General features: G+C 41.2%; 1 protein-coding gene and 1 pseudogene across 1 annotated transcript; one reads left to right on the top strand and one right to left on the bottom strand.

Annotated features, from left to right (window-relative positions):
* Positions 1-762: 762 nt before the first annotated feature.
* On the bottom strand, positions 763-23,880 carry CLEC4D (C-type lectin domain family 4 member D). The gene is made up of 8 exons (XM_039217578.1): positions 23,682-23,880; positions 19,389-19,453; positions 8,465-8,563; positions 7,550-7,639; positions 4,802-4,906; positions 3,494-3,648; positions 2,294-2,409; positions 763-2,009 (listed from the first exon to the last, which is right to left on the bottom strand). Exons 3-8 carry the CDS (start codon positions 8,487-8,489, stop codon positions 1,862-1,864), a joined length of 639 nt encoding a protein of 212 aa, XP_039073509.1. The 5' UTR covers positions 8,490-8,563; positions 19,389-19,453; positions 23,682-23,880; the 3' UTR covers positions 763-1,861.
* On the top strand, positions 23,512-24,372 carry LOC120220444 (annotated as a pseudogene).
* Positions 24,373-24,829: the final 457 nt, after the last annotated feature.

Raw genomic sequence — 24,829 nt, 5'->3', positions numbered from 1 at the left:
TTTTGTGCTATGTAATTAGTGACTATGGCAAACAATTAAAATCACTTAGCACTACTTCAGTTAAAAGTATCAGCTTTAAAAGCAGACACACACACATAAGCACATACACACTCAATAATCAATCAATCAAACACTAATCTTCCAAATGCAGAAAATCACTAAGTAATTTACAAACTAAATACTGTTTTTAAAAATAGCGTTAAAGCAGTTAGGTAAAAAAGTCGTTGCTTCACGTACCTAAATGGTTCAGTCAGTTGAGTGGTTGAGCATCTGACTCTTGATTTTGGCTCAGGTCATGATTTCATGTTTGCAAGATGGAGCCTTATATGGGGCTCTGCGCTGCTGGCACAATGGACCCTACTTGGGATTCTCTCTCTCCCTCTCTCTCTGCCCCTCCTCTGCTCATGCTTGCTCTTTCTCTCTCTCTCTCTCAAAGTAAAATAAACTTTAAAAAAACATCGCTTGAAATTGTTTAGCTTAGATTCAGGAAACATCAGCAAACTGAGAATGTTAAGAAAGACCAGCACAGGGGCGCCTGGGTGGCTTAGTCGGTTAAGCGTCCGACTTTCGCTTAGGTCATGATCTCGCGGTTCGTGGGTTCGAGCCCCGCGTCGGGCTCTGTGCTGACTGCCAGCTCAGAGCCTGGAGCCTGTTTCAGTCTGTGACTCCCTCTCTCTCTGACCCTCCCCTGCTCACGCTGTCTCTCTCTCTCTCCTAGAAATAAATAAAACATTAAAAAAAAAAATAAAGAAAGAAAGACCAGCACATTTTGGATAGGACTGCTTCACAGCTAACACTAGTGACATGACAAAAGTGTCATTTCATGTTGTTAAGACAATGACTTCCTTGCTAGTTGGACTCTAGCTGTATAGCTCTAAGAAGACATGCTAACATAAATGAGCTGAAAACATGATGTTTTTTCTGATTCAGGTTAAAAATGTAGAAACGCTAATACAATGTTAGAACTTTCATCGATTAGTCAAGAAGTCAAGTCACCCCGGTAACTTTCCTGTAATACCAAAGGTAATACAGTTTGCCTCTCATGAAGGTTAGTTCTGGGCCACAGCCCCGCTTCTCTCATGAACTAGCAGTGTTCAGGTTGAGCTCTCTGGCTTCCCATGGGTCCTGTTTCTTCATCTACAGAGTTGAAGGAGTTTGGTTACGGTGGCCTGTGAGGGACTTATCCACTCGAAAAGAAATTAAGTCAGCTTGGGATCCCACTGCTTTGGGAAGCTATTTAAGGTAGAGTAAGAAGTAAAGTTTTTTTTTAAGGTATTGACTTTCTTTTTTTCTATCTTGGCAATACTACCATTCAGAACGTCTACACTGCCATTCAGAAAACATTTTGCTCATGGAATGTCAATCTAATGACTGATACTCTTTAAAAGTCTGGGGATGAGGCATTGAACAATGAAAATGTTGTTTAAAAACTTTAAAGGGCTTGTCATATTTGGGGGAAAAAAAATGGCATGCCTCTACCACTTAGAATACCTTGCCTTTGAATTTTAAGAGCTAAGAATCCAAGTAGAGGAGAACAATGACTAAGAGATGACCTCATTTGAGCCATTCTGTTTGAGATATAATCGATGCTCCCCAACTGAAAAGAAAAAGCTTTGATACACTATCAAGAAAGCAAAGTTAATGAGAATGGATTCTCACAGAAAAGATGACTCCTGCCCCCAAACCACACCAAAACACGTTGTCTCAAACAAATAGAATGATAATAAATAAGGCCATCGTAACTGAAAAAGGTTCTGTTTTCTCAGCACATTGTCTCTCTTCCCTTGGTGCAGGTACACGCTGCCCTGGTCGAATTGGTTCTTCTTTTCTGTCACCATCACCAGGACTCTTCTGGAGGCTTCTAGCTGAAGGCTGTTCCAGGTAACTTACAAATCCTTCTTGTCTCGAAGTTACAAGGAAAGTCATTCCAGGCCCATTTGTCTTGGACATTAACAAGGACAACACAGTTTTCTCCTTGATAGTTGTTGGGTTCGCCTTCATGCCAGAATCTAAAATGAAAAAAATATACATGGGTATGTATTTATATTTACATGTATGCGTGTGTGAGTGTGTGTAGATCAGGAGACATGCAGAGAAAATGTCTCTGGTGAAAAATTTAGAGCTGCCCTCTCTAATAGAAATATTGTAGTTTCTTAGTAGAGAGGTTACTCCATACATCGTGCTCGACTCTGAGCAAGCATGTCTATATTGGTATGCTTTGGCCCAAACGAATTCTCCTTGCTATCTTTTCATCTTTGCCTAGAAAGTTTTCACCCCCAGTCCATATACTTACGAAATTTTGGGGTCAAACGGTGTCTCGTCCACCCAGGACCACTGGCCCTCATGGTTCTCATCTGTAAGTCCCACGAAATACGAAAAGCGACTATCCAACAATTGAATGATAAAGTTCTGCATAAAAAATGTAAACTTTTGTAAGTATATTTGTATTTGTCGTTTCATAGCTGTGTTTCATGGTAGGAAAGGGGGAGGCAAGGTCAGATGGATTACTCGCTAAGCACGGGAGCACTGTCACCAGACAGATCTGCTTTCAATCCTGCCTCTGCCACATATTGCGGAATGTTCGTAAGTGCTTTACCCTCACCAAACTCAAGATTTCTCATCTCCAAAATCGACAACTCTACTACTTCACAGAGTTACTGTGAAGCTTAAGTGAGGTCATACTTGCAAATCTCTTAGCACAATGCTTAAAGGGATCGGATTTTTTTTTAACTTTCATTTTTAAAATGGCCTCTTTCATTGCTTGTGTATGAAATTAAGTTCCGGTTTATTCAAAGGGTCAGTGAACCTGTAGATTGCAAAGCCATGGGAACAGAATTCTCCAGGAAACCCCCCTTCCCAAATAAAGAGTAGGAGTTAGGGTACATCTATGGAAGTATATTACATGAGGAAATGAATTCGTTTTTAAGAAACCAAATTAAACTTAAGAATTGTTTTTTATTTAGAATCACAACCATACAGCTGAATTATTCTTCCTATGCTGCATCCTGAGAAGCTATTCCAGTCCTGATTAACCATTCATTGATTCACTTACTCACCAACCGTGTATCAGGTCCTACCCAGTGTGCCTAGTGCTGTACAAGACTTTGGCGATGCAGAGATGAGGAAAGCATGGCCCCTGCCCTCTACAAAGTCAGAGTCATGGGAAGAGATGGGACAGTGAATGGAGAGCCTCCCAGTTAACACCAGTGAAGCAAGAGCCATGATCACACAATACACAAAGTACCACGGAAGTATCTCCACGCTAGAACGGGGAGGCTGGAGGAGGGAGGGTGGTCAGGGTCACTTTCTGGAGGAAATAATCCATGAATCGAATCTGGAAAGCACAGAAGCTGGCCAGATGAAGAAAAATGAGGAGGAAAGAGACAACCGACGAAGCAAAGGCATGGAGACAGATCAGAGAAATTCCTCTTTCTCTGCAAAGAGATTCAAACCAGCAGAGAGACTGCTGTGAGATTGGAGCCTCCCAGTGTACCTGCTCAGCTTCCGTGCTTATGGTGGCCAGATGAGCCCCCATGCCCGTGCAGTTCCTCTCACTCTTGGCCCACGTGTTGTTGTCATTAAGAGCTAAGTAGCAGCTGGACTGAAAGGATCTCCAGCCAGTAGGACAGCAATTCCAGGTGCTCGTGCCTGAGGAAATTGACATGAAAGTTACTTACAAGGAGCATTTCATCTGGAACAGACTGCATCACCTTTCTGCCAATAATACCGTGATTGCCAACATCATCCTATTGCCCCTTTTAAAAACAATCCAGAAAGTTACATTCTAGATGTTCTCTAAACAAAAAGTATCTGAATTACATAACGACTATGAGAAAATTACAAGATATTCCCTTAAAGATATCACCATTTTTCCATGTTCCTACGTGTATCTTCTAGAACAAAGCCTTTTACAGAAAATTTTATCTAAAGGGGCAAAGAACCTACTAGAACTTTCAAGCATTTCTCCATTTTCCCAAATGGGATTTTACAAATTCTAGAATAATAAGAGAGAAAGTCCCTTCAGCAAAGCTGTATATTCTAGGAGGAAACAGTTGTTGAGATAGATCTGAATCGAAAGAAAATGGAATTCAATTAATGCTTTGTTTTGGATGCCAAAAATGGACCCTAAGTGTATTGTTCTATTCAACTGATTACAGTCATGAGAAATCTATTTCTATTTATTGGTGTTCATCCTTGCACCAGATACTCTTGGTTTTTTTTTTTTTTTTTTTTTTTTTTTTTATTTTTTTTTTTTACAAATAGTTTATTGTCAAATTAGTTTCTACATAACACTCAGTGCTCATCCCCAAAGTGCCCTCCTTCATGCCCATCCCCCCCTCCCCCCCACATCCATCAGTCCTCAGTTTTTGTCAGCATTCAAGAGTCTCTCATGGTTTGCCTCTCTCCCTTTCCCCCACCATTTCCGCCCTTCTTCTCCCCCTTGGTCCTCCGTCAAGTTTACTCTTGGTTTTTAATCTCTCCTGGTTACTATTGATTCCTTTAAATCAGATTATGGGGGCGCCTGGGTGGCTCAGTTGGTTGAGCATCCGACTTCAGCTCAGATCATGACCTCACAGCTTGTGAGTTCGAGCCCCGCCTCAGGCTCTGTGCTGACAGCTCTGAGCCTGGGGTCGGCTTCAGATTCTGTGTCTCCCTCTGTCTTAACCCCTCCCCCACTTGCACTCACACTCTCTCTCTCAAAAAAAAAAAAAAAACATTAAAAAAATTTTAAATCAGATTATGAACCTGAATGGAAATGGAAGTAAGAAAGAAATTCTCCTATGCCCTCTGCTGTTCATACCTTTCTGTTTTGATTCCTCTTTGGCGCATGTTATCTTCGTGTAATACTCTGGTAACTTGAACATTCCAGTGCCTCTTCTGCAGCGTAGAAAGTTGTGATGAGTCACTGTCAAGGGGGAAAATAAGTTAGTTTTCTTTTCTGGTATAACCACTTAATTAGGGAAACGGGGACGGGCCACTCTGACCTTTCTCTTCCCCTAAGAGTTCCGGTACCTACTCCCCTTTCTTACTACGCAGCTCCTCTGTTCCAGCTCCGGGTGAACTGGCTGAAAGAAGGTGCCAAAAATTAATTTTTTTGTTATCATATTATCCATTTTGGGCTTTCTGGAAGGAGTCCTGCAAGCCTTTGTTTTTTCTCAGAATCGGTGTTAGGATAGAGATTTTTTTTTAGTAAACACAGGGATCATTCTGCCAAGTTTTATGAGCCTTATACATTATTTCTCTTTTAAATATTTTTACTTTGAAACATAACCAAGTGCAAAGAAGCGAAAAACACAAATGTAGGCTTTATCACATTATGTAAAGTGCGCACTCCAGGTCGCAACAACCCGGCTTAAGAAACACAACCTTGCCAACACCCCACGTGGCCTTCACATCCCAGCAGATACAACTCACTTTCGGTGGTAAGGTAACTACTCTGTGACTCTTAAAGTAATCACTTTGTGCTTTGCCTCTCAACTGCACCACTTAATAACATATCCCTAAACCATACAGATCAGATTTGCCTGCTTTTTGAGCTTTCTATAAAGAAACTCCTAAAATATGAGCTCTTTCCGTTCTCTCGTTTGCTCAATGTTATTTCTGAAATTTGTCTATATTGTCACATGCAACCATAATCGATTAATTCTTACTGCTATAAAGTAATCTGCTGTCTTAATGCACGAAAATATATTTATATATTTTTTTTCTGGTAAATATTGGCACTGCCTCTCGTGTTTGACTCCTGTGAACTATACCACTTGGAGCATTTTTGACCATGCATCCTAGAGCACATAAACATGCATTTCTGCAGGATGATATATGCCTAGGAATGGAATTACTGGTAATAACATATGCATATTGCCAACTGTAACAGTGGTAAACTTTTCCTAAGTGGTTTTACTGCTCTCCGCTCCCACGGGCAGCAATTCATTGGAGGTCCAGTCGCTCCCCACCATCAAAAGCCAGTAGCGCCAGGCTCTTTAACTGTTGCTATCCTGGTCTGTTCGCAAAGGTATCTCACTGTGAGTTGAATTTGCATTTCCATGAAAACAACTAAGTTTGATCTTTTTTATGCGCTCATTAGACATTTCAGGCTTTTCTATCATGTCTATTCAAAATTTTGCCAACTTTTCTGCTGCATTGTCAGTATTTTTTCCTATTGATTTGAAAGAATTGTTTATATATACTGTACACTAAATTTTTTAATCAAAATTTTTATTCATTAAAAACACCGTCTCCAATGGCTGTTTTCTTTTTTGGTATTTTTGTTGTAGGGTCATTATTACTTGAATATAGTATAATTGGTCAATATTTTCTTCACTGGCTAGTCACTGGCATTGTGACTTATGTAAGAAATCATTCCCGGGGCACCTGCGTGGCTCAGTCAGTAAGCATCTGACTTCGGCTCAGGTCATGAACCCACAGTTCGCGAGTTCGAGCCCTGTGTTGGGCTCTGTGCTGACAGCTCAGAGCCTGGAGCCTGCTTCAGATGCTGTGTCTTCCTCTCCCTTTCTACCCCTTGTCCACTCATACTTTGTCTCTCTCTCTCTCAAAAGTAAACATTAAAAAAATTAATAATAAAAAAGAAATCATTCCCTGCCTAAGATATGAACATTTCTCCATTTACCTTCTGAAAAATACTATTGATTTGCTTTTCACATTTTAGCCAATAATCCACCTTGGGTTGGTTTTGTACATGATATAAGACAGGAGACTGATTTCATTGTTTTAAATAAGGAAGATCAATGGTCCTCTAGCACATTAATTGACCAAATCTGTCCTTTCCCTATAACTGCAATATCCCCTTTTGTTTTATATAGAGTTCATACATGCAGGATCTGTAACTAAGCTCTCTTTACCTTTCCTCTGCTCTGTTCGTCCATACTTGCACCCATGCTATATCACTATAATTATAAGAACTTTATACAAGGTCTCACTATTAGAAAGAACAACTCTTTCAACCACTCTTCTTTTCAAAGCCAGACTACAATCCATCAGAAAGTTGGGTCTTTCCTGGTTACTCTTTAATGGTAATTTTTTACTGCCCTTTGCAATCTCAGTAAAAAATGGGGTCTGAGTTACTCTGGTCACCACCCTTCACATGTATAGGAAAAGGTCTAACTTCCATATTTCACTTCCTTACACAAGACAGCACCGGCAAAGAATAGAAGGTTAAATACAGGACGGAGCCCTGGATCTTAAATTCAAGACCCTGAAAAACATTATGAATTGAAATGTTAGAGGAAAACCAAGGAAACAAAAGGCTTAGAGTAACTTTATGAAAGTTGTTTGGGAGGGGCACCTGGGTGGCTCAGTCAGTTCAGTGTCCAACCTCGGCTCAGGTCATGATCTTTTGATTCATGAGTTTGAGCTATTGAGACCCCAGGCTCTGTGCTGACAGTTTGGAGCCTGGAGCCTGCTTCAGATTCTGTGCCTCTCTCTCTCTCTGCCCCTCCCCTCTCTCAAAAATAAATAAACATTAAACATTTTTTTCAAAGTTGTTTGCGAAAATAATTCACAAAGAGTTCCACTTTCAGTAATGACTTACCCAAGCAATTTGCAATAAAACAAGCACTGAGGAGTAAGATGAAAAAAATAGCAATGGCCCAAGGGATCAGGTGGGAATGCTGGCCTCCTTCTACAAGGACAAAAAGAAATATAAATAGATTGTCTTCTCAGCCACAGGAACTAAGGAAAATACTCTACTGAGGAGGAAGCTAAATATGAGATCACTCAAAATATTTTAGATCTAGCAGAGAGCTTAAAGATTTCTTCCTGAATAAATCCATTTTAGAGCTTACTGATACACATGTACATGCATAAAAATGTAAAGATATTTTTGAATAAGAGAGGCTTTTGATAAGCAAGACACAAAACCCCCAAATCGCAAAAAAGAGCCCCAGGTAAACTGCGAGCCTTAGTCATCGTGTTTTGTAGATCTTCCTTCTTCCTCTTGCCTTTAAAAGAATCTTCCCGAATTACTCTCTTTCTTCCCATCTTATTTTTTCTTTTGTTTACTTTATCTTCTCTCCTGGAGTTTGCATTTCATAAAAAAGTTTCTCTTACCCAACATATTCGAATCTATCTATGGCCTTCCTCTTCACCAAAGTCATTGTCATTTCGTTTAATGTCTTCCTCCTCCTCATCTTCAATCTTCAAAACTATAATTTTGTTAATTCATGTTTTTAAATCCTTGTCTTAATTCTGGGGCACCTGGGTGGCTCAGTGAGTTAAGTGTCTGACTCCTGATCTTGGCTCAGGTCATGATCTCATGGTTCATGAGTTTGAGCCCCTCAAACTGTCAGGACAGAGCCTGCTTGGGATTCCATCTCTCTCCCTCTCTCTCTGCCCCACCCTCACTTGTGTTCTCTCTCTCTCTCTCTCTCAGAATAAATAAGCTTAAAAAAAATCCTAGTCATAATTACATTGTCTCTTTCAAATTGAAAGGAGAGAATGTACTCACGCTTATTTTGAGGTTCTTGGCCCATTGTGGTTAACGCTCTTCTTGTTCAGTGGTTGGGAGAAACAGAAACCTCTGATATTTTTCTGCAAGGGTGTATTCCTGTGGGTAAAGGAGTATGCCCTCAGAAATATTTGAGAATAAACATTAATCTAACTTATTCCGGGTAAGATCAGAAAGCTCCCTATATAAAAAAAGTAAGTCAAAAGAAGAAGTCTTTTCAAAAATGGGGGACATACAGCAAAGACAAAAAGGAAATTAGGAAAGCAACACCCAAAAACAGTCAGTAGAAATTTCCATAAGTATGTTGAGATCACTAGATTAGTGTGTCTTGTGGAATTTCTCAATTTGTTTTTATTCATTCAAACAAAAAGTTTAGCAATGCCCCCCAAAAGAATCATTATTATGTCTTATAAAAATGTAATAAACGTTCCCTTGTCTCTTTTTTTTTCCCAAGGCAGTTACATGTTTGACGTAAATTCTCCCCTAAGAAGTTCTCTGAGCTCAGATAGCTGTGTACAAGATGGCAAAAGACAATGTGCGCAACGAGCTAAAACTTTGAATGTACGCAGTGTATACATGTGGTATGTAAAGACGCAGGAACTTTTGTTCTGGGGTCGAAGAAGGGATGGTGGAGCTGTTGATCAATTCCCCGAATCTTCCTAGGTGACAGGAAATAAGCTCGTGAAGGCAAAGGAAAAGGAAATGTAACATTCCGTGATAGAGACTCCATTAGGGTCCTTGGCTTCATTTGCAGTACTGTCATGGGCTGGATGTTTGTGTCCCCTCCCACCCACACTGGCCCCATGAACTCAAGTGTTCCAGCCTCTAGAACTGTGAAAAATAAATGTCTGTCATTTAAGCCACCGATCTACGGTATTTTGTTACATCAGCCTGAGATCACAAACACAAGCATCTAGCAGCTTAGAGATCTTTCTTAAATTCTAGCTTCCAAAACATGGCCATCCGCCGGCATTCTTCCTTAAGCTACAATATTACTTTAGTATATATACATACACATACACATATATATTTAGTAATCTTGAAGGAAATACTACTTTGTTATGTTACGTTGGGAGTTGAAGGAAGTAAAATTATAAATTTGACAACACATATTTTTCAATGCTCTCACCACCAAAAGGATTCCCACAGCAATAACAGTACTTACTCACAAACCCTTGGAAGCAACCCTAGAAACTAGATCACTGTCTAAAGTAATATGTGTTCTCTATTTTAAAGGTTTTTATTCATTTTGAAAGAGAGAGAGAACATGCATGCATGTGAGCAGGGTAGGGGCAGAGAGAGAGGGAAAGATAGAATCCCAAGCAGGCTCCGTACTGGCAGTGCAGAGCCCAATGAGGGGCTCAAACCTATAAACCATGAGAGTATGACCTGAGCCAAGATCAGGATTTGGATGCTTAACCGACTGAGTCACCCATATGCCCCAATATGTGTTCTTTATTAAAAGGATCAGGAGTCCAATGGGGCGCCTGGGTGGCTCAGTGGGTTAAGTGTCCCACGTCAGCTCAGGTCATGATCTCACTGGTCGTGAGTTCGAGCCTCGCGTCAGGCTCTGTGCTGACAGCTCGGAGCCCAGAGCCTGCTTCGGATTTTGTCTCTCCCTCTCTCTCTGCCCCTCCTTCGCTCATGCTCTCTTTTGCTCACTCTCTCTCTCAAAAATAAATAAACATTTACAAAAATTTTAAAAAAAGGATCTTCATCAGAGAATCCTTTCAAATAAGCAAAGTAACGTGCAGCAGCCAGGCCCAAAATGGAGATAAGTCTATGGAATGTAAATCTGAGAGATTTGTTAGGGTAAAGGATCCAGAATAATGCGCTATTCAAAACTTCACAGTGCACTGTTGCAAAGCCTGTTAGTTGAGAAAATTCTGAGCTGTGCATTCTTTGGGGTTGTGCAATCTCCTCCACACCACGGGTTTCTCGGTTCTGCCATTTTCCTTTTAATGGCTTTTGTCATACTGTCCTGCAGTATCTCATAGATGAATTATTGCTCTAAAGTGAAAGACACATTTCAGCCTCAAATCTTGGGTCATAACTTAGCAAAGAAACAGTTTGTTGCCTTCAAAGTATTTGGACTCATTCTAATGATGGAACCTGAAAAAGATATATATATAGGAAATAAATGTACCAGGGAAATTCCTCATGAAGAAGCCAGGAAGGGGATGGAAATCAAAATGAATCACTCGATTAGTCGCAAATCTTTTTTTAAGTTAATTAATTTACTTTGAGAAAAAGAGAGAGAGCTGGGGAAGGGCCGAGAGAAAGGGAGAGAGAGAGAATCCCAAGCAGGCTCCATGCCTCACAGCCCTGACTTAGGGGCTCGATCTTACAAACTGTAAGATCATGACCTGAGCAGAAACCAAGAGTCCCACTCTTGGGGTGCCTGGATGGCTCAGTTGGTTAAGTCTCTGACTCTCCATTTCCACTCAGGACATGATCTCACAGTTTCAAGGGTTGGGGCTCCATGCAGCCGTCTCTGAGTTGACATCCTGCTTGGGATTCTCTCTCTCTCTCTCTCTCTCTCTCAAAAACAACATTAAAAAATAAAGTCTGACACTTAACCAACTGAGCCACCCAGGTGCCCCTAGTTGCAAATATTTAGAAAGCATCTACTTCTTTCACTAATTCCACAATGTACCTGTTATATACCTGGGACTTTCCCCGAGCACTGGGCAAAATTGGTCCAAATTATCTGCCTTCCTAGTGTGGACACAGCACTAGGGAAAAACATTTTCAACCAATGCTTATATATTTAATTAATATTGCCCCGGAAGAATTACTGGATAATGATGAAGAAAAATGGGAGAACATAACCCAGGCTGGGGCTGGAGCAGGGGTGAGGAGGAAGGAAGGGATGACTCAGAAGTTGAGTAGGAGTTGTCTGCCGCTCGCTTCCCTACCATGTGCCCGGAGATTTAAAGAAAATACGAGGTTGCATAGTTAGTAAATGACTCATTAATTAGGTGAAACAGGGTCCCTTTCAAATGTGACCGAGACTCAGTGTTTTACAAGATACTTCTCTCATTCTTTGTCCTACGATAATGTTACGAAAGCAAAAACATAAAAATGACAAACTAATGCTCACAGACTCAAAGAAAGGAACCTAAACTCTTCCAGAGAGAAAAAATACTCCTCAAAGGAAAGAAATGAAGTTGACATGTGACTTCTTATCACTGTACCTGGTTTACTAAAATTAAATGATATTATACCTTCATAGGTCACCAGGAGTATGTTTTCTCACCTCAGGGAAGGTTTGTGGGACAGGGCCAAAGAGAAAATTCCTCGTAATGAACACTATCCCTTTTCCCCCTTTGTTTTTCAGAAGATGGTGATACTTGGAGTGATTAAAGGGAACATAAAAAGATAGAGGGGAGCTTTCCAAAGACTTCCATGTGAACAAAAGTTGTCTAATTCCGGTAACCCTGAGAATGTATACACTGCCTCCTGACTAAGATCCCCAAACTGGAAAGGCCTCAGAGAATAATGGTTGAGTTCCTCCAGGGAAACTGGACTGTGGTCACAGAAAATCTGATGCCATCCACTACCCAGATCCCACACAGACTTGAACACTGGGACAAGCAGTGGTGACCCTACTGAAGATGCACCCAAGATTAAGAGTTCCTCTCTCTTTAATGGGCAACACATAAGCTCCTTGGATCCTCCCGTAATTGCAGTAAGGGGAAAATAAGCCCCAACATGACTGAGACTGAATTTTCTACCCACCAGGCTGGGACGCCAGAGTCTCAGGATCAGATTTACTTTTACTTAAAAATGCGAAATTGGGGCAACTGGGTGGTTCTGTTGGTTAAGCGTCTGGCTTTGACTCAGGTCATGATCTTGTAGGCTGGGAGTTCAAGCCCCGCGTGGGGCTCTGTGCTGAGAGCTCAGAGCCTGGAGCCTGTTTCAGATTCTCTGTCTCCCCTTTTCTCTGCCCCTACCCTGCTCATGCTCTGTCTCTCTCTGTCTCTCAATAATAAATAAAGGTTAAAAAAATTGTTTAATGTGAAATTATTTGCACATTTAAGTTTGCAGACTGAGAGCTATACCCACAGCAACAAAGAGAAAGGCACGGTATACAAGAAACAGTAGCTCCAACCAGGAGAGCCAGTAAGGGAAGTCCTTGGATGGTTGCTGTGAAGAGTACGGCTCCTGTACAGGGCAGCAGATGGAGGGCTCTGAGAAAGCCAAATTAAAGCTCAATTCCATGCAAGAGACACACTAATTAGATGAGTTGAAAAATAAGGGCATAACAGAAATAGGTTATCCAAGAAAAAGCAATTAGCAATACCAAGGGGAGAAGCTACAGGAGAAAGTAGAGTCCAATTAGGAAGCAAATTAAAATGCAGTTTGAGTTAAAATAACTTACGGTGGGGCAGCTGGGTGGCTTGGTCAACTAAGGGTCTGACTCTTGATTTTGGCTCAGGTCTTGATCTCATGGTTCAGGAGGTTGAGCCCCACATCGGGCTCTGTGCTCACAGCATGAATCCTGCTTGGGATTCTTGCACCTGCTCATTCGGCGCACCCACTCATTTACTCTCTCTCAAAATAAATAACACTTTAAAAAAATACCTAACGGAATCTAAGCAAACAGAACAATCGAGACGTGGGACCTATAAAGAAGGAAGCATACTCTTAGCCCATCTTTTGGCCCAAAAGAGTCATGATCATGTAAAAGTCTGTTGACTAGAGTTAGCCTCTGTACAGAACATGGGCACTTGATCATAGCTGTGGTAGAAAGTGAGAGCCAACAACCTTGACAAGGTAAAATTAAAAATGTGACTCACCATGTGGTTACCAGAGGGGAGTTTGGGGGAGGGGATGGGTGAAATAGATGATGGGGACTAAGGAGGGCACTTGTGATGAGCACAGGATGATGTATGGAATCACTGAATCACTGTATCGTACACCTGAAACTAATAGTACTCTGTATGTTAACTAACTGGAATTAAAATAAAACTTAAACGACAAAATGAAACAAGCAAATGCAAATTGACTGAGAAAAGACAGGAAGGAAACATGGGAAGAAAGATGAGGAGCAGGGGCATCTCTTCTCTTTTAGTAGGAATATACCCAAAAAATGGACAAAAAGACTATTTACACTTGCAAAAGTAACCAATAAATTCATAACAAAGGGATGCTCATCACTTAACCATTAACATTTGAGAGAAAAAGTGAAAATAGAAAGAAAGTATAAAAGAATTAGGAGAGCAAAGAGTACTAGATTATAATGTTCAAAAACAGAGATATTTAGAGTCATGGAAAACATCACCAGAAAGGAAGGAAGGAAGGAAGGAAGGAAGGAAGGAAGGAAGGAAGGAAGGAAGGAAGGAAGGAAGGAAGGAAGGAAGGAAGGAAGGAAGGAAGAGAAAACAGCTAAAACAATCTACCTCTGCACAGTGGAGCCAGGATAGGAAAGGATGACATGATAGACTATTGCTTTTCATCATCAACTCTTTTGTACTATTTGAATTATCATCTTGTGCATATTTCATTTGATAATAGACCCTTATGATTGCAAAGTTTGCATTCTTTCTACTACTCCATGCTACCAATACGGGTAAGAGTATATAAGTCAGTTCAAGAGATTAGAGTATTACATTGGCAAAAGCTAACTGACCTCTCTGAGTGCATTAGAACACAGCAATAAGAATGAAGGATCAAGTACACGATGTCCAGAAAGCACGTCTAACTCAGCCGTGGTTGAAGACATTGTCAGTCTCTGAGGAAGTCACACTCTGGAGTCAAGACTCAGTTGCAGGAGAATGTTCAAGCCAATGGTTGTCGTTGAACTCGGACAAGTAACAGCACTGATAGCCTTTTTTTTTTTTTTTAATGTTTATTTATCTTTGAGAGAGAGGGACACACAGAGTACAAGCAGGAGAGGGGCAGAGAGAGAGGGAGACACAGAATCCAAAGCAGGCTCCAGGCTCTGAGCTGTCAGCACAGAGCCTGATGCAAGGTTCGAACCCATAAACCATGAGATCATGACCTGAGCCGAAGTCAGATGCTCAGCCAACTGAGCCACCCAGGCGCCCTTGACAGTCTTGATAATACACGCTTTTAGGTACAGAGAACAGCTAGAGGAGAGGGTTGGAAAGGATAAGATTGCTGGTCACTTAAGAAAGTTTTATCCCAGGGCCCAAAAGTCAGCAGGAAATGGAAACCAGAGTCGTGGGTGTAAAAACCAAGGCAGAAACCCAATTATATTAAATGGGTCAAAAAATAGGTACATCTACAGACAGTAGGAGGGTAGGTAGAGAATTTCAACATTTATAGACAATGAAAGTACTTTGCACTGTGGATATCAGGTCTGTCAAGAGCAAAATTAATTTCAAGCCTGCAAATTAGAGGAGCTGATGTCTTTTGGATTTCTCAGGTTGACTCTGAAACTACACCAGACCGAGTGTATAGGAGGTTGACGTTGGTGGATGCACCTGGAACAGCATGGAGAAGAAGGTGCTGCCAGCTCAGAGCCTGGAGCCTGCTTCAGATTCTGTGTCTCCCTCTCTCTCTCTGCCCATCCCCCACTCCTGCTCTGTCTCTCTCTCTCTCTCTCTCTCCCCTCTCAAAAATAAACAAACGTTTAAAATTTAAAAAAAAAAAACATACCTCTAAAACATCAGTAGTTAATGTTTGTTGAAATGCCAGGCACTGTTCTAAGTACTCAAGAGAAATTAACTTGATTACTTTTCATAGAATCAAGTAAGTACCATTATACTCCCCCTTTACAAATAACATATCCAACTCTTTGAAAAGTTAAAAATTTGCCCGAGCTCCCACACAGAACATGCTAGAACTGGAACTCAGACCTAGGTAATACAGCACCTAAGCCCATACTGTTATCCACTAGGGTACAGTCCTCTAAGAAGAGAAAGACATTGTATTGGGTAAAAAAAAAATAGAGGGGTGCCTGGGTGGCTCGGTTGGTTAAGCGTCTGACTCCAGATGTTGGCTCAGGTCACGATCTCACAGTTTGTGAGATCAAAGCCCACATCGGGCTTTGTGCTGACAGCACAGAACCTTCTCTCTTCTTCTCTCTCTGCCCCTCCCCCACTCGTGCTCGTGCTGTCTCTCAAAATAAATAAATAAACTTAAAAAAAACCACTCAATCACTGTTTTTAAGCCACTAATAGAATAAATAGTGTAGTTTTTTTTTTTTTTAAAGGCTAACAAGAGGGGCACCTGGGTGACTCAGTTGGTTGAACATCTGACTCCAGCTCAGGTCGTGATCTCACGGTTCATGAGTTCAGGCCCCGCATCAGGCTCTGTGCTGACAGCTCAGAGCCTGGAACCTGCTTCGGGTTCTGTGTATCCCTCTCTCTCTGCCCCTCCCCTGCTCTCTCTCTCTCTTTCTCTCTCTCTCTCTCAAAAATAAATAAACATTAAAAAAATTTTTTTAAAGACTAACAAGGAATAAGGACTTGTTTAGGATGGAAGTCAGACAGTGATGATAAAAGAAAGAAGAAGGAAAAGAAGAAGGAGAAGGAGAAAAGAGTGTGCAAGAGGCAGAGAGAGGAAAGATGCACCAACAACGATGGTGAGGAAACCTACATGGGCAAACAGGATGGAAAGTACAGCAACAATGCAGTGACTCAACGGGAACCCACAGCTTCCTCTCTAGTGAAGCGAGTAAAGAGCACTAATGTGAGGCAACATGCTTCTCCGAGATGGGACAGGCCAGAGTAAACCAAAACCGGTTATGAGTGACTATGTCTAGACCAAGAGTAAAAACTGCTTTTCTTTCCATAAGTGCTCTGGTCTATGCACTGAAGATGAAATCCATAAGAAACAGACGTTAGACACGCTTATATTTCTTTTACAGTCAAGTGCATACTTCACTTCCATGTTAAGGTTGTAACTATTCCCCCAAACCACTATATATTTTTATATTCCATTCTAATCCTTCCTAGGTTGTTCTTTTCTTACTTTTTATTGTCTGGATAACCTGTATATTTTGTTGAGGTTTTTCATTTGCCAAATAAATAAGAATTTTATAAGAAAAATAAGTGTATAAGATGGCTCCTCATGCATTTCACAGAATCCAAGGAGATGAACAACCAGGTTTCCATCAGTGTGACCCAAGGCAACTTGGGGGAGTACAGACACAGTGTATTTGGATCTTAAACCTAGGGCTCTGCCATCCACAAGGTTCAATTCCTAAAACCAGGCCCTGTGTCTCATAGTTCATATTCAGAATCCTTGAGACAGAATTGGATTTGATAGCCTGGACCAAGTAAAGACAAAAGAAGAGAGAATCAGGTAATCACAAGTGTGATTACTAAGCTCTCTGTGGACAAATCCCAAAAGAAACGAGATAGCGAAGAGCTAAGGAGGATGGCCCTAAACATCCTATTTCATCTCACTGTTTCCTATTACGCAAAAATCTTCCTAGAAAATATGCACAACTTACAATTAGCTTATTTACTTGCTGTGGTGTATAGAAGTCAGATTTTTGAGATGTCAGAAAGCAGAGTAGAAAGTGACAGAATCAGGTATCAAAATCCCAAAAGGTCAGCTAGGTGGGCCGAAAGTAACAAGAAGCAACTGAGCATGAATGAATATTAAAAAATGTATTTGCAGGGCACCTGGGTGACTCAGTCAGGGAAGTGTCAGACACTTGATTTGGGCTCAGGTCATGATCTCACGGTTCGTGGGTTCATGCCCCAGGTTGGGCTCCATGCTGACAATACGGAGCACACTTGAGATTCTCTCTCTCCCTCTCTCTGTCCCCCCCCTCCAAAATAAATAAATAAACATTTAGAATAATAATATTTTTTATTTTTTTTCAGAGATGTAATTGTTACAGTAAACAGTGCTTTGGGAAAACATCCTCAACACACCCGAGGCTCTGCTACCTTGCCTAGCCAGTTAGGTTGACTTCATTTCTACTTCATTTCTACTCTACATTTCACAAAAGCCATGGAGTTAGAGATTATAAAATATATAAAATCATAAAGCAGAAAATTATATAAAAATTCTAAAGCAGAGAATATTAGTTTTTTACTCAATAATATGACACATATGTCATATTTACATATTCAGAATCTATTCTTTCCTATAAAAGACAAGACTAATTAGATTAAATGAAAAGGCTCAGCTTAACCCCCTGCACATCCATATTATTAGCCAACTGGACAAAGGACAGTATGAAATATTTTTTTTTCTTTTAAAGAGAGAGAGAATGAGCGTGCAAGCAGTAGAGGAAGGTGAGGGAGAGAGAAAGAGAATCTCAAGCAGGCTCCATGCCAGTGTGGAACCTGTCACAGGCTGAATCCCACGACCCTGGGATCATGACCGGAGCTGAAATCAAGAGTTAGATGCTTAACCAACTGAGCCACCCGATGTCCCCAACATATAACCATTTAGGGAGTAATTAAACATTGGATCACACATCTCTTTAACGTATGGCACTTTTATCTTATTGGATTTTACTGCAGAGTGAGGTAATTTCATCTTTATGATTCACTTCAATTTAAAAAAAAAAAAAAGCCCTCTATGTTACAACTGTAAACACCAACTTATAAGAAAATGAAAAAATCTTAATAAAACACATTGTTTCCTACATGTACCCACCCTGACATTATGGTCTAGACACCTCAACATCTTTAGATTATATCACTTTGTACCAGACCATTAAACTGTTTAAATAAGTAAGGATTCTTGCTTTAATCAAGTTACACCTTTCTCCTTAAAAGTTCTGTTTTGTATTTGATAACATAGAACAAAAACAGTGATTTGCACCCAGATATTCCCCTTTTTGAACCTCATAGGTACAAACTAAATTACACAAGCACCTCAATTTTAGAAAACAAAAAAAAAATTGCATTTAAAAAAATTTGATTCAGGGTGCCTGGGGGGCTCAGTCAGTTAAGCATCTGATTCTTGATTTGGGCTCAGGTCATGATCTCACAGCTGGTGAGATCAAGCCTCCCATTGGGTTCTATGCTGACAGCACAGAGCCTGCTTTAAATTCTCTCTCCTCCCTCTCTCTGCCCCCTCCCCTGCTTATGCTCCCCCAATAAATAAATTTTAAAAAAATAAAATAAATTTTAAACATTTTAAAAATTGCTTCATTCATGAAAAGCCAATAAAATGGGGATTATTTTAGAGAATACTAAAATATTTAGAGAATGCTAAAAGTTTCTCTGCAGAATTCAAAAGCACAAGAATTTAAGGGTATTATGCTGAGCGAAATACGTCAGGCAAAGAAGGACAGATACCATATGTTTGCACGTATAAGAGGATTAGGAGGAACTTAATGGAGGACCGTGGGGGAGAAGAAGGGAGGAAATGGTGGGGGAGAGGGAGAGAGGCAAACCATGAGAGACTCATGAATGCCGAGAACAAACTGAGGGCTGATGGGGGTGGGGCAGAGGGGAAGGGGGGTGATGGGGGAGGGCACTTGTGGGGAGGAGCATTGGGTGTTATATGGAAATCAACTTGACAATAAACTATTAATACAAAATTTTTAAAAAGCACAAGTTAGGAGAAAGATTAATTTACTTAGCAAAAAGTTTTAGGTGTTGGCTATAAGATAGGCACTGGGATTAATACTATATAGTCACTGCCATCAAGGGCCATCTAGTCAATATAAAAATTATTCCACTTGGAATCACTGTATTTCATAATCTCTATCCAGGAGCAGGGCCAGGCTTGAGCAGAGTCATTGTTAGAAACCATTATACATTTTATTCTAAAATTTGTATATTGAAGCCTTCTTTCCTCCTGAGGGAAACGCCATGTGCACTGATGATTTTAAAGAGAGAAATAATACTCATCTATCCATTTATTCGTTCTAGAAATACAGATTGAGTTCTTATTTTTGCAAGGCAGAGCATTGCCTTAATTTTCTAGACTTAAGTCCTAACATCTCGACTTGAAAGCTTCATGGGGAACTCATACTCACAATGTCCAAAAATGAGCTCTTGGGTTCCCATCTGAAACAGTCTTAAGTTGCACGTTTCTTCATACCTGGAAAATTTATTTTAAAAAGGGGGTAAATTGAAATCTTGACATTCCTCAACTCAAAGGGCTTCGCTGGCTTTCTATCTCGCCCAGAATAACATGTAAAAATCCTTTTCAAGGCCTACGAGGTATCACGTGATCTGGCCCCTCTACCTCAGGGACCTTCTCCCTGCAAACACCTCCATTCCATTGGCATTTCATTTTAAACAATTCTCAAGATTCAGAGTCTTTGTTTTCAAGATGACTTAGCCTGGACCCTTCCCTCAGAAAGCTGCCTGGCTCAGTTTTTCTCTCTGCTTGAACTTGCTACCCAAATGCCACTTCAACAGAGAGGCTTCCTAGGTCAGCCTGTGCAAATCAGTATCTCTCCATTACGTTCTGTTTCTTCATCCTGCTTTCTATGTTTCTCCAAAGCATTTATCCTATGATACGTGATGTATTTATTTGTTTATTTACTGTTCCCATCCCATTAGAATCTAATATGTATGTGAACAGGAGCTCTGATTTTTGGCTACCTCGTCCCCACCTAGGAAAAAACGTTCCCATAATAGGTTTGCAACGCAGGTTTCCTGAATGAGTATCTGATGAGGCATTGGGCTAGACATACCTTCTATCAACAATGCTTGTTTGTTTTCTGAATTACGCATTAAATTCTGTATTGCCATATAAGCTTGAGCGTCTAAGCACTGCAGCCTACATGAGTGTTTGCCAAATAGATCCAGCACAAAATACTGTTGTGGCCATTACTTAGAAGTATCACCAAAACTTAATTTATCCAAAGGATACAGGTGTGCTGTTTCGAAGGGGCACATGCACCCCAATGTTTATAGCGGCACCATCGACAATAGCCCAAGTATGGAAAGAGCCCAGATGTCCATCAATGGGTGAATGGATAAGGAAGACGTGGTATCTTCCTTGGAGTGTCACTCAGCGATCAAAACGAATGAAATCTTGCCACTTGCAACTACGTGGATGGAACTAGAGGGTATTATGCTAAGCGAAATTAGTCAGAAAAAGACAAATATCATATGTGGAATTTAAGATACAAAACGGATGACCATAGGGAAGGGAAGCAAAAATAATACAAAAACATGGAGGCAGACAAAACATAAAAGACTCCTAAATATACAGAACAAACTGAGGGTTTCTGGAGGGGTTGTGGGGGGCAGGATGGGATAAATGGGCAAGGGGCATTAAGGAGGACACTTGTTGGGATGAGCACTGGGTCTTATAAGTAGAGGATGAATCACTGGATTCTACTCCTGACATCATTTTTGCACTATATGCTAAGTAACTTGGATGTAAATTTAAAAATAAAATAAACACATAAAAAGAAGTACCACCAAAAATTAGTTGGGAAAATCCCTGCACATCCTACAGTTATTTCACTCTGAAGATGCATGATGCAGTTGGCCCCATAAAGAAGGGTCCTGAGATTCTTACATAAATTCATCTTAAAGTTGAAGAAGACACCAGTCTGAAATTAACTTGAAGAGTGAACACCTTTTCCTGATATATCTGGTGATGATTGCATCCTGTAGAGCTGCCTTCAACAAACCACCAGAGTTTGGGTCATAGGCCCAGGTTAGGCCATCAGTTTCCCAAGCAGTGAGCACTCACCGATACCCTGGGCAAGTTCAGCTCTGAACTCCACCGAGGGTTGCAGTGCTTCAAGAACCGACCTAGCCCGTTCTGAACTGATTGGGAAATTCACAAAGAAGAATCAAGCAATCATCTTAGTAATTAAGTAAAAGTTGTGGGGGAAAGAATGACAACAAGATCATTTATATTCCAGAGATGCAGGCAAAAAACCACCTTTACAATTTGTTCACTTCCTCCCACCCACACGTGATCTGATTTCTTTCAAGTGAAACGTATCACTGTTCATTATATTCTAGATTGACCCTAGGGGGAACTGAAGGCGTATTCTACTTTTAGCCGTCTTCTATATTCTCAGAAAACAAATTAACAGGAAGCTCTGGACAACTCTGAACGTCACTTGTAGTATGAGAGCACATGACTCAGAGAAACCACACTGTCTTAAAAGGGCCATGTAATCACCTAATCATCCTGATGATTTCTAATCATCTTGATTTATTTAAAACCCTAAACCCCTGTACAAATAACAGGTTGAAGTCCAAGCCTCTCGTGCCTTTCACTGTAATAGTTACGAAAATAATGTGTTAGATGTGGTAGTTCAGCTTCCCCAAGGAATGTTTCCATGACTTTTATATGCTAACTTCATAGTTCACACCATTTCTGTTCTCTTGTGCTATAAATAAAGAATAGCAGATGAGCACCCGTCTAAGATAGCAGTCATCATAAAATTATGGAGACTGGTGTTTAAGCTAAGGCCTGAAGATATACAGCAATTTGCTGGACATATTGGGCAAGACACCAACACTTCGGCATTATATTTTTCTTTCTTTAAAACAAAAATTTTTCAGTCAAGCAGAGAAGGACAGATACCATATGTTTGCACATATAGGAGGATTAGGAGGAACTTAACAGAGGACTATGGGGGAGGAGGGGAAGAGAAAGGGAAAAATATTGGAGGAGAGGGAGGGAGGCAAACCATGAAAGACTCTTGACTGCTGAGAACAAACTGAGGGCTGATGAGGGTGGGGGAGAGAGGAAACGGGGTGATGGGCATGAAGGAGGGCACTTGTGGGGGTGAGCACTGGGTGCTATATGGAAACCAACTTGACAATAGACTATTAAAAAAATGTAAAAAAATTTTTTTAACATTTATTCATTTTTGAGAGGCAGAGAGAGCATGAGCAGGGAGGGGCAGACAGAGAGGGAGACACAGAATCCAAAGCAGGCTCCATGCTCATAGCTGACAGCACAGAACCCGACACGGGGCTCAAACCCATGGACTGGTGAGATCATGACCTGAGCCGAAGTCAGACGCTTAACCCACTGAGCCACCTGGCATTATATTTTTTCCTTAATAGTAAAATGTACTTACTATGATTCACATTTCATACAGCGGTGACTTTGAAGTGAAATAATGTATGTAAAGATCTTACCGTTTTAGAAAACACTCATTGTGTTCGATTTCACACTCACTTTGGTATCTAGTATCTATTACGTTGACTCCTGGGACAAGAAAGATCCCATTTCAGCAGCTCTTCACAGAAATGATACCCAAAAACCTGAACACCAAACACCACCCATAGTTTCACCACAGTGTACTGTAACCTGGAACTGTATCAACTCTCTTCAACTTGACACACTCTCTGTGAATTTCAGTACAGAGATGGGAGATAGGATCCCAAACCATCCATTCATTAGGGAATAAAGGAGACTTCACTAGCTATGGGTCACCTGGAGATCATGCTTTCAATTTTGGTTTTTACTGGCTCCAAGTTGAATGGCTGCATGGCATCAAGAACAAAGGGCTATATAGAATGATAGAAACATTCCAATTTAATTAATTTACTTAATAAACTTAATTTTGCAGTATTAAGTCATTTTGTGGAATGCTTGAGTGGCTCAGTTGGTTGGGCATCTGACTCTTGGTTTCAGCTCCGGTCATGATCTCACGGTTTGTGAGTTCGAGCCCCATATCGGGTTCTGCACTGACAGTGTGGAGCCTGCTTGGGATTCTCTCTCTCCCTCTCTCTCTCTGCCCCTCCCCTGCTTGTGCTCTTTCTTCCTCAAAATAGATAAACAAACAAACTAACTAATTTTTTGAGGAAAGTGGCTATGAAAATGAAAATAAACTATTTTTAACTGCTCCAGAAAAAAAATTTGGTCCTACACCTGCTGGTAGCCTCTTTGCACAGAATCACCGAAAACCCGTCCCACACATGAATAATGAATCAATTGTTTTTAAAAAAAAAAACAATTTAAGCACCCCCGTCTTGGATAAGCTTAGTATAAGAAAGAAAGGTGTGAAAAAAGAATTAATATTGCTATGCTAATAAAATACGTTTGCATCACAATTTTAAAGTGCAAAGTCAGTCCTGAATTTGAGTTAAAAGTATGTATCCAGGACCCCAGGGACAGTGGTACAAAGGGACCCAGGGCAGGCACTCCTGGCCAGAGGGTTCATCTCTATGAGTAACTTAAATGACCCCCCAGATTGGAATATCTGGCCTAATGCCAGGCCTGATAGAGGTAACGGAAGAAGATGGAATTACTCCCTCTTGGTCAGTGCTGGATGGGCTGCTGTCCGTAGGATTCGGTCCAGGCAATCCCAGAAAGAGAAAAAGAGAGGGAAGGGTACCGTCAGTGAGCAGCCACTCTCCATCAGGGTCTTGAAGCCAAGTTCCACGTCGTGGTCTCAGAAAGCAGGCATGCAGTGGCTCACCGGTCTTTGGAACTTGAAAAGGGAACAAAACGAGAACGACTAGTTACGAGAAGCTGGTAACCTCAAGGGGAGCAAGTTGTAGAAGAAGAGAAGCTTCTGAAACAGGAACCGGTTCAGGTCATGCAAGAAAAGAGATCCTTGGACCTCTTGAGAAGGGCTACTGGGGTTCCTGGAAAAGGAAGGTAACTGGCAAAAGAGGGCCAGGTTGTGCCAAAAGAGTCTGATGCTCTTTTTTGTTGTTGTTGTTAATTTTTTAAAGTGTTTGCTTACTTTTGAGAGAGGGAGACAGAGCACGAGTAGGGGAGGGGCAGAGAGAGAGGGAGATCACAGAATTGAAGGACCAGGCTCCGAGGTGTCAGCACAGACCCTGATGAGGGCCTGGAACTCACAAACTGAGATCATTACCTGAGCCAAAGTCAGAGGCTTCACCACTGAGCCACCCAGGCGCCCCAAAAAGCCTGACACCCCTATGAAAAGACCGAGAATGCACTGCAGCCTGCTCCTGTCTTGTGGCAGAAGGCCGGAAATCAAGAACTTATGGGTCGCAGCCTCCGCTGACCCCGTTACTGCTGACCCGCACATCCGGCGGGCCAACCTGACACACTGAAGCACCTTGCGTATTGTGGCGATGCCTAGAACACCACCAAACCAGGAAGGGAGACTCACGTGGCTGTACCTCAAATACTGGCAACTGATAGTTGAACTTGGAAGCGTAAGAGAGTTGAGAGAGCCATGCGAAGTCCAAGTCCTTGGCGCAGCGTTGAGGGTTTGTCTCAACATTTGCCTGTTTCCTCCTACCACGGGTGCATGGCGGCCACTGGGCGGGAGAGCCTCCTTCCACCCCCGCCGCCCTCTGAGACCGACACACGGTGTCTTCCTTGAACTTCTCCAGCTATTAAAGATGCAGCTTCTCACGGGAAGTTTTTTTAAAGCTGTAATATTTTATTAGGCCGAACAGTATGACCTCATAGCTTAGCTATAGGGTACGATTGTTTTGAAGAAAGCCAAATGTAGTGTTCGTCGCCACTGAAAGTTTTCAGTTTTTATCACTCCCTAAATAAATA

The sequence above is a fragment of the Hyaena hyaena genome, unplaced genomic scaffold, assembly GCF_003009895.1.
Source record: "Hyaena hyaena isolate Hyena2069 unplaced genomic scaffold, ASM300989v1 scaffold_700, whole genome shotgun sequence".
In the NCBI taxonomy this organism is placed as follows: Eukaryota; Metazoa; Chordata; class Mammalia; order Carnivora; family Hyaenidae; genus Hyaena; species Hyaena hyaena.
Note: the sequence above shows the minus strand (reverse complement) of the source record. Positions and strands in the feature narration are given on the sequence as shown.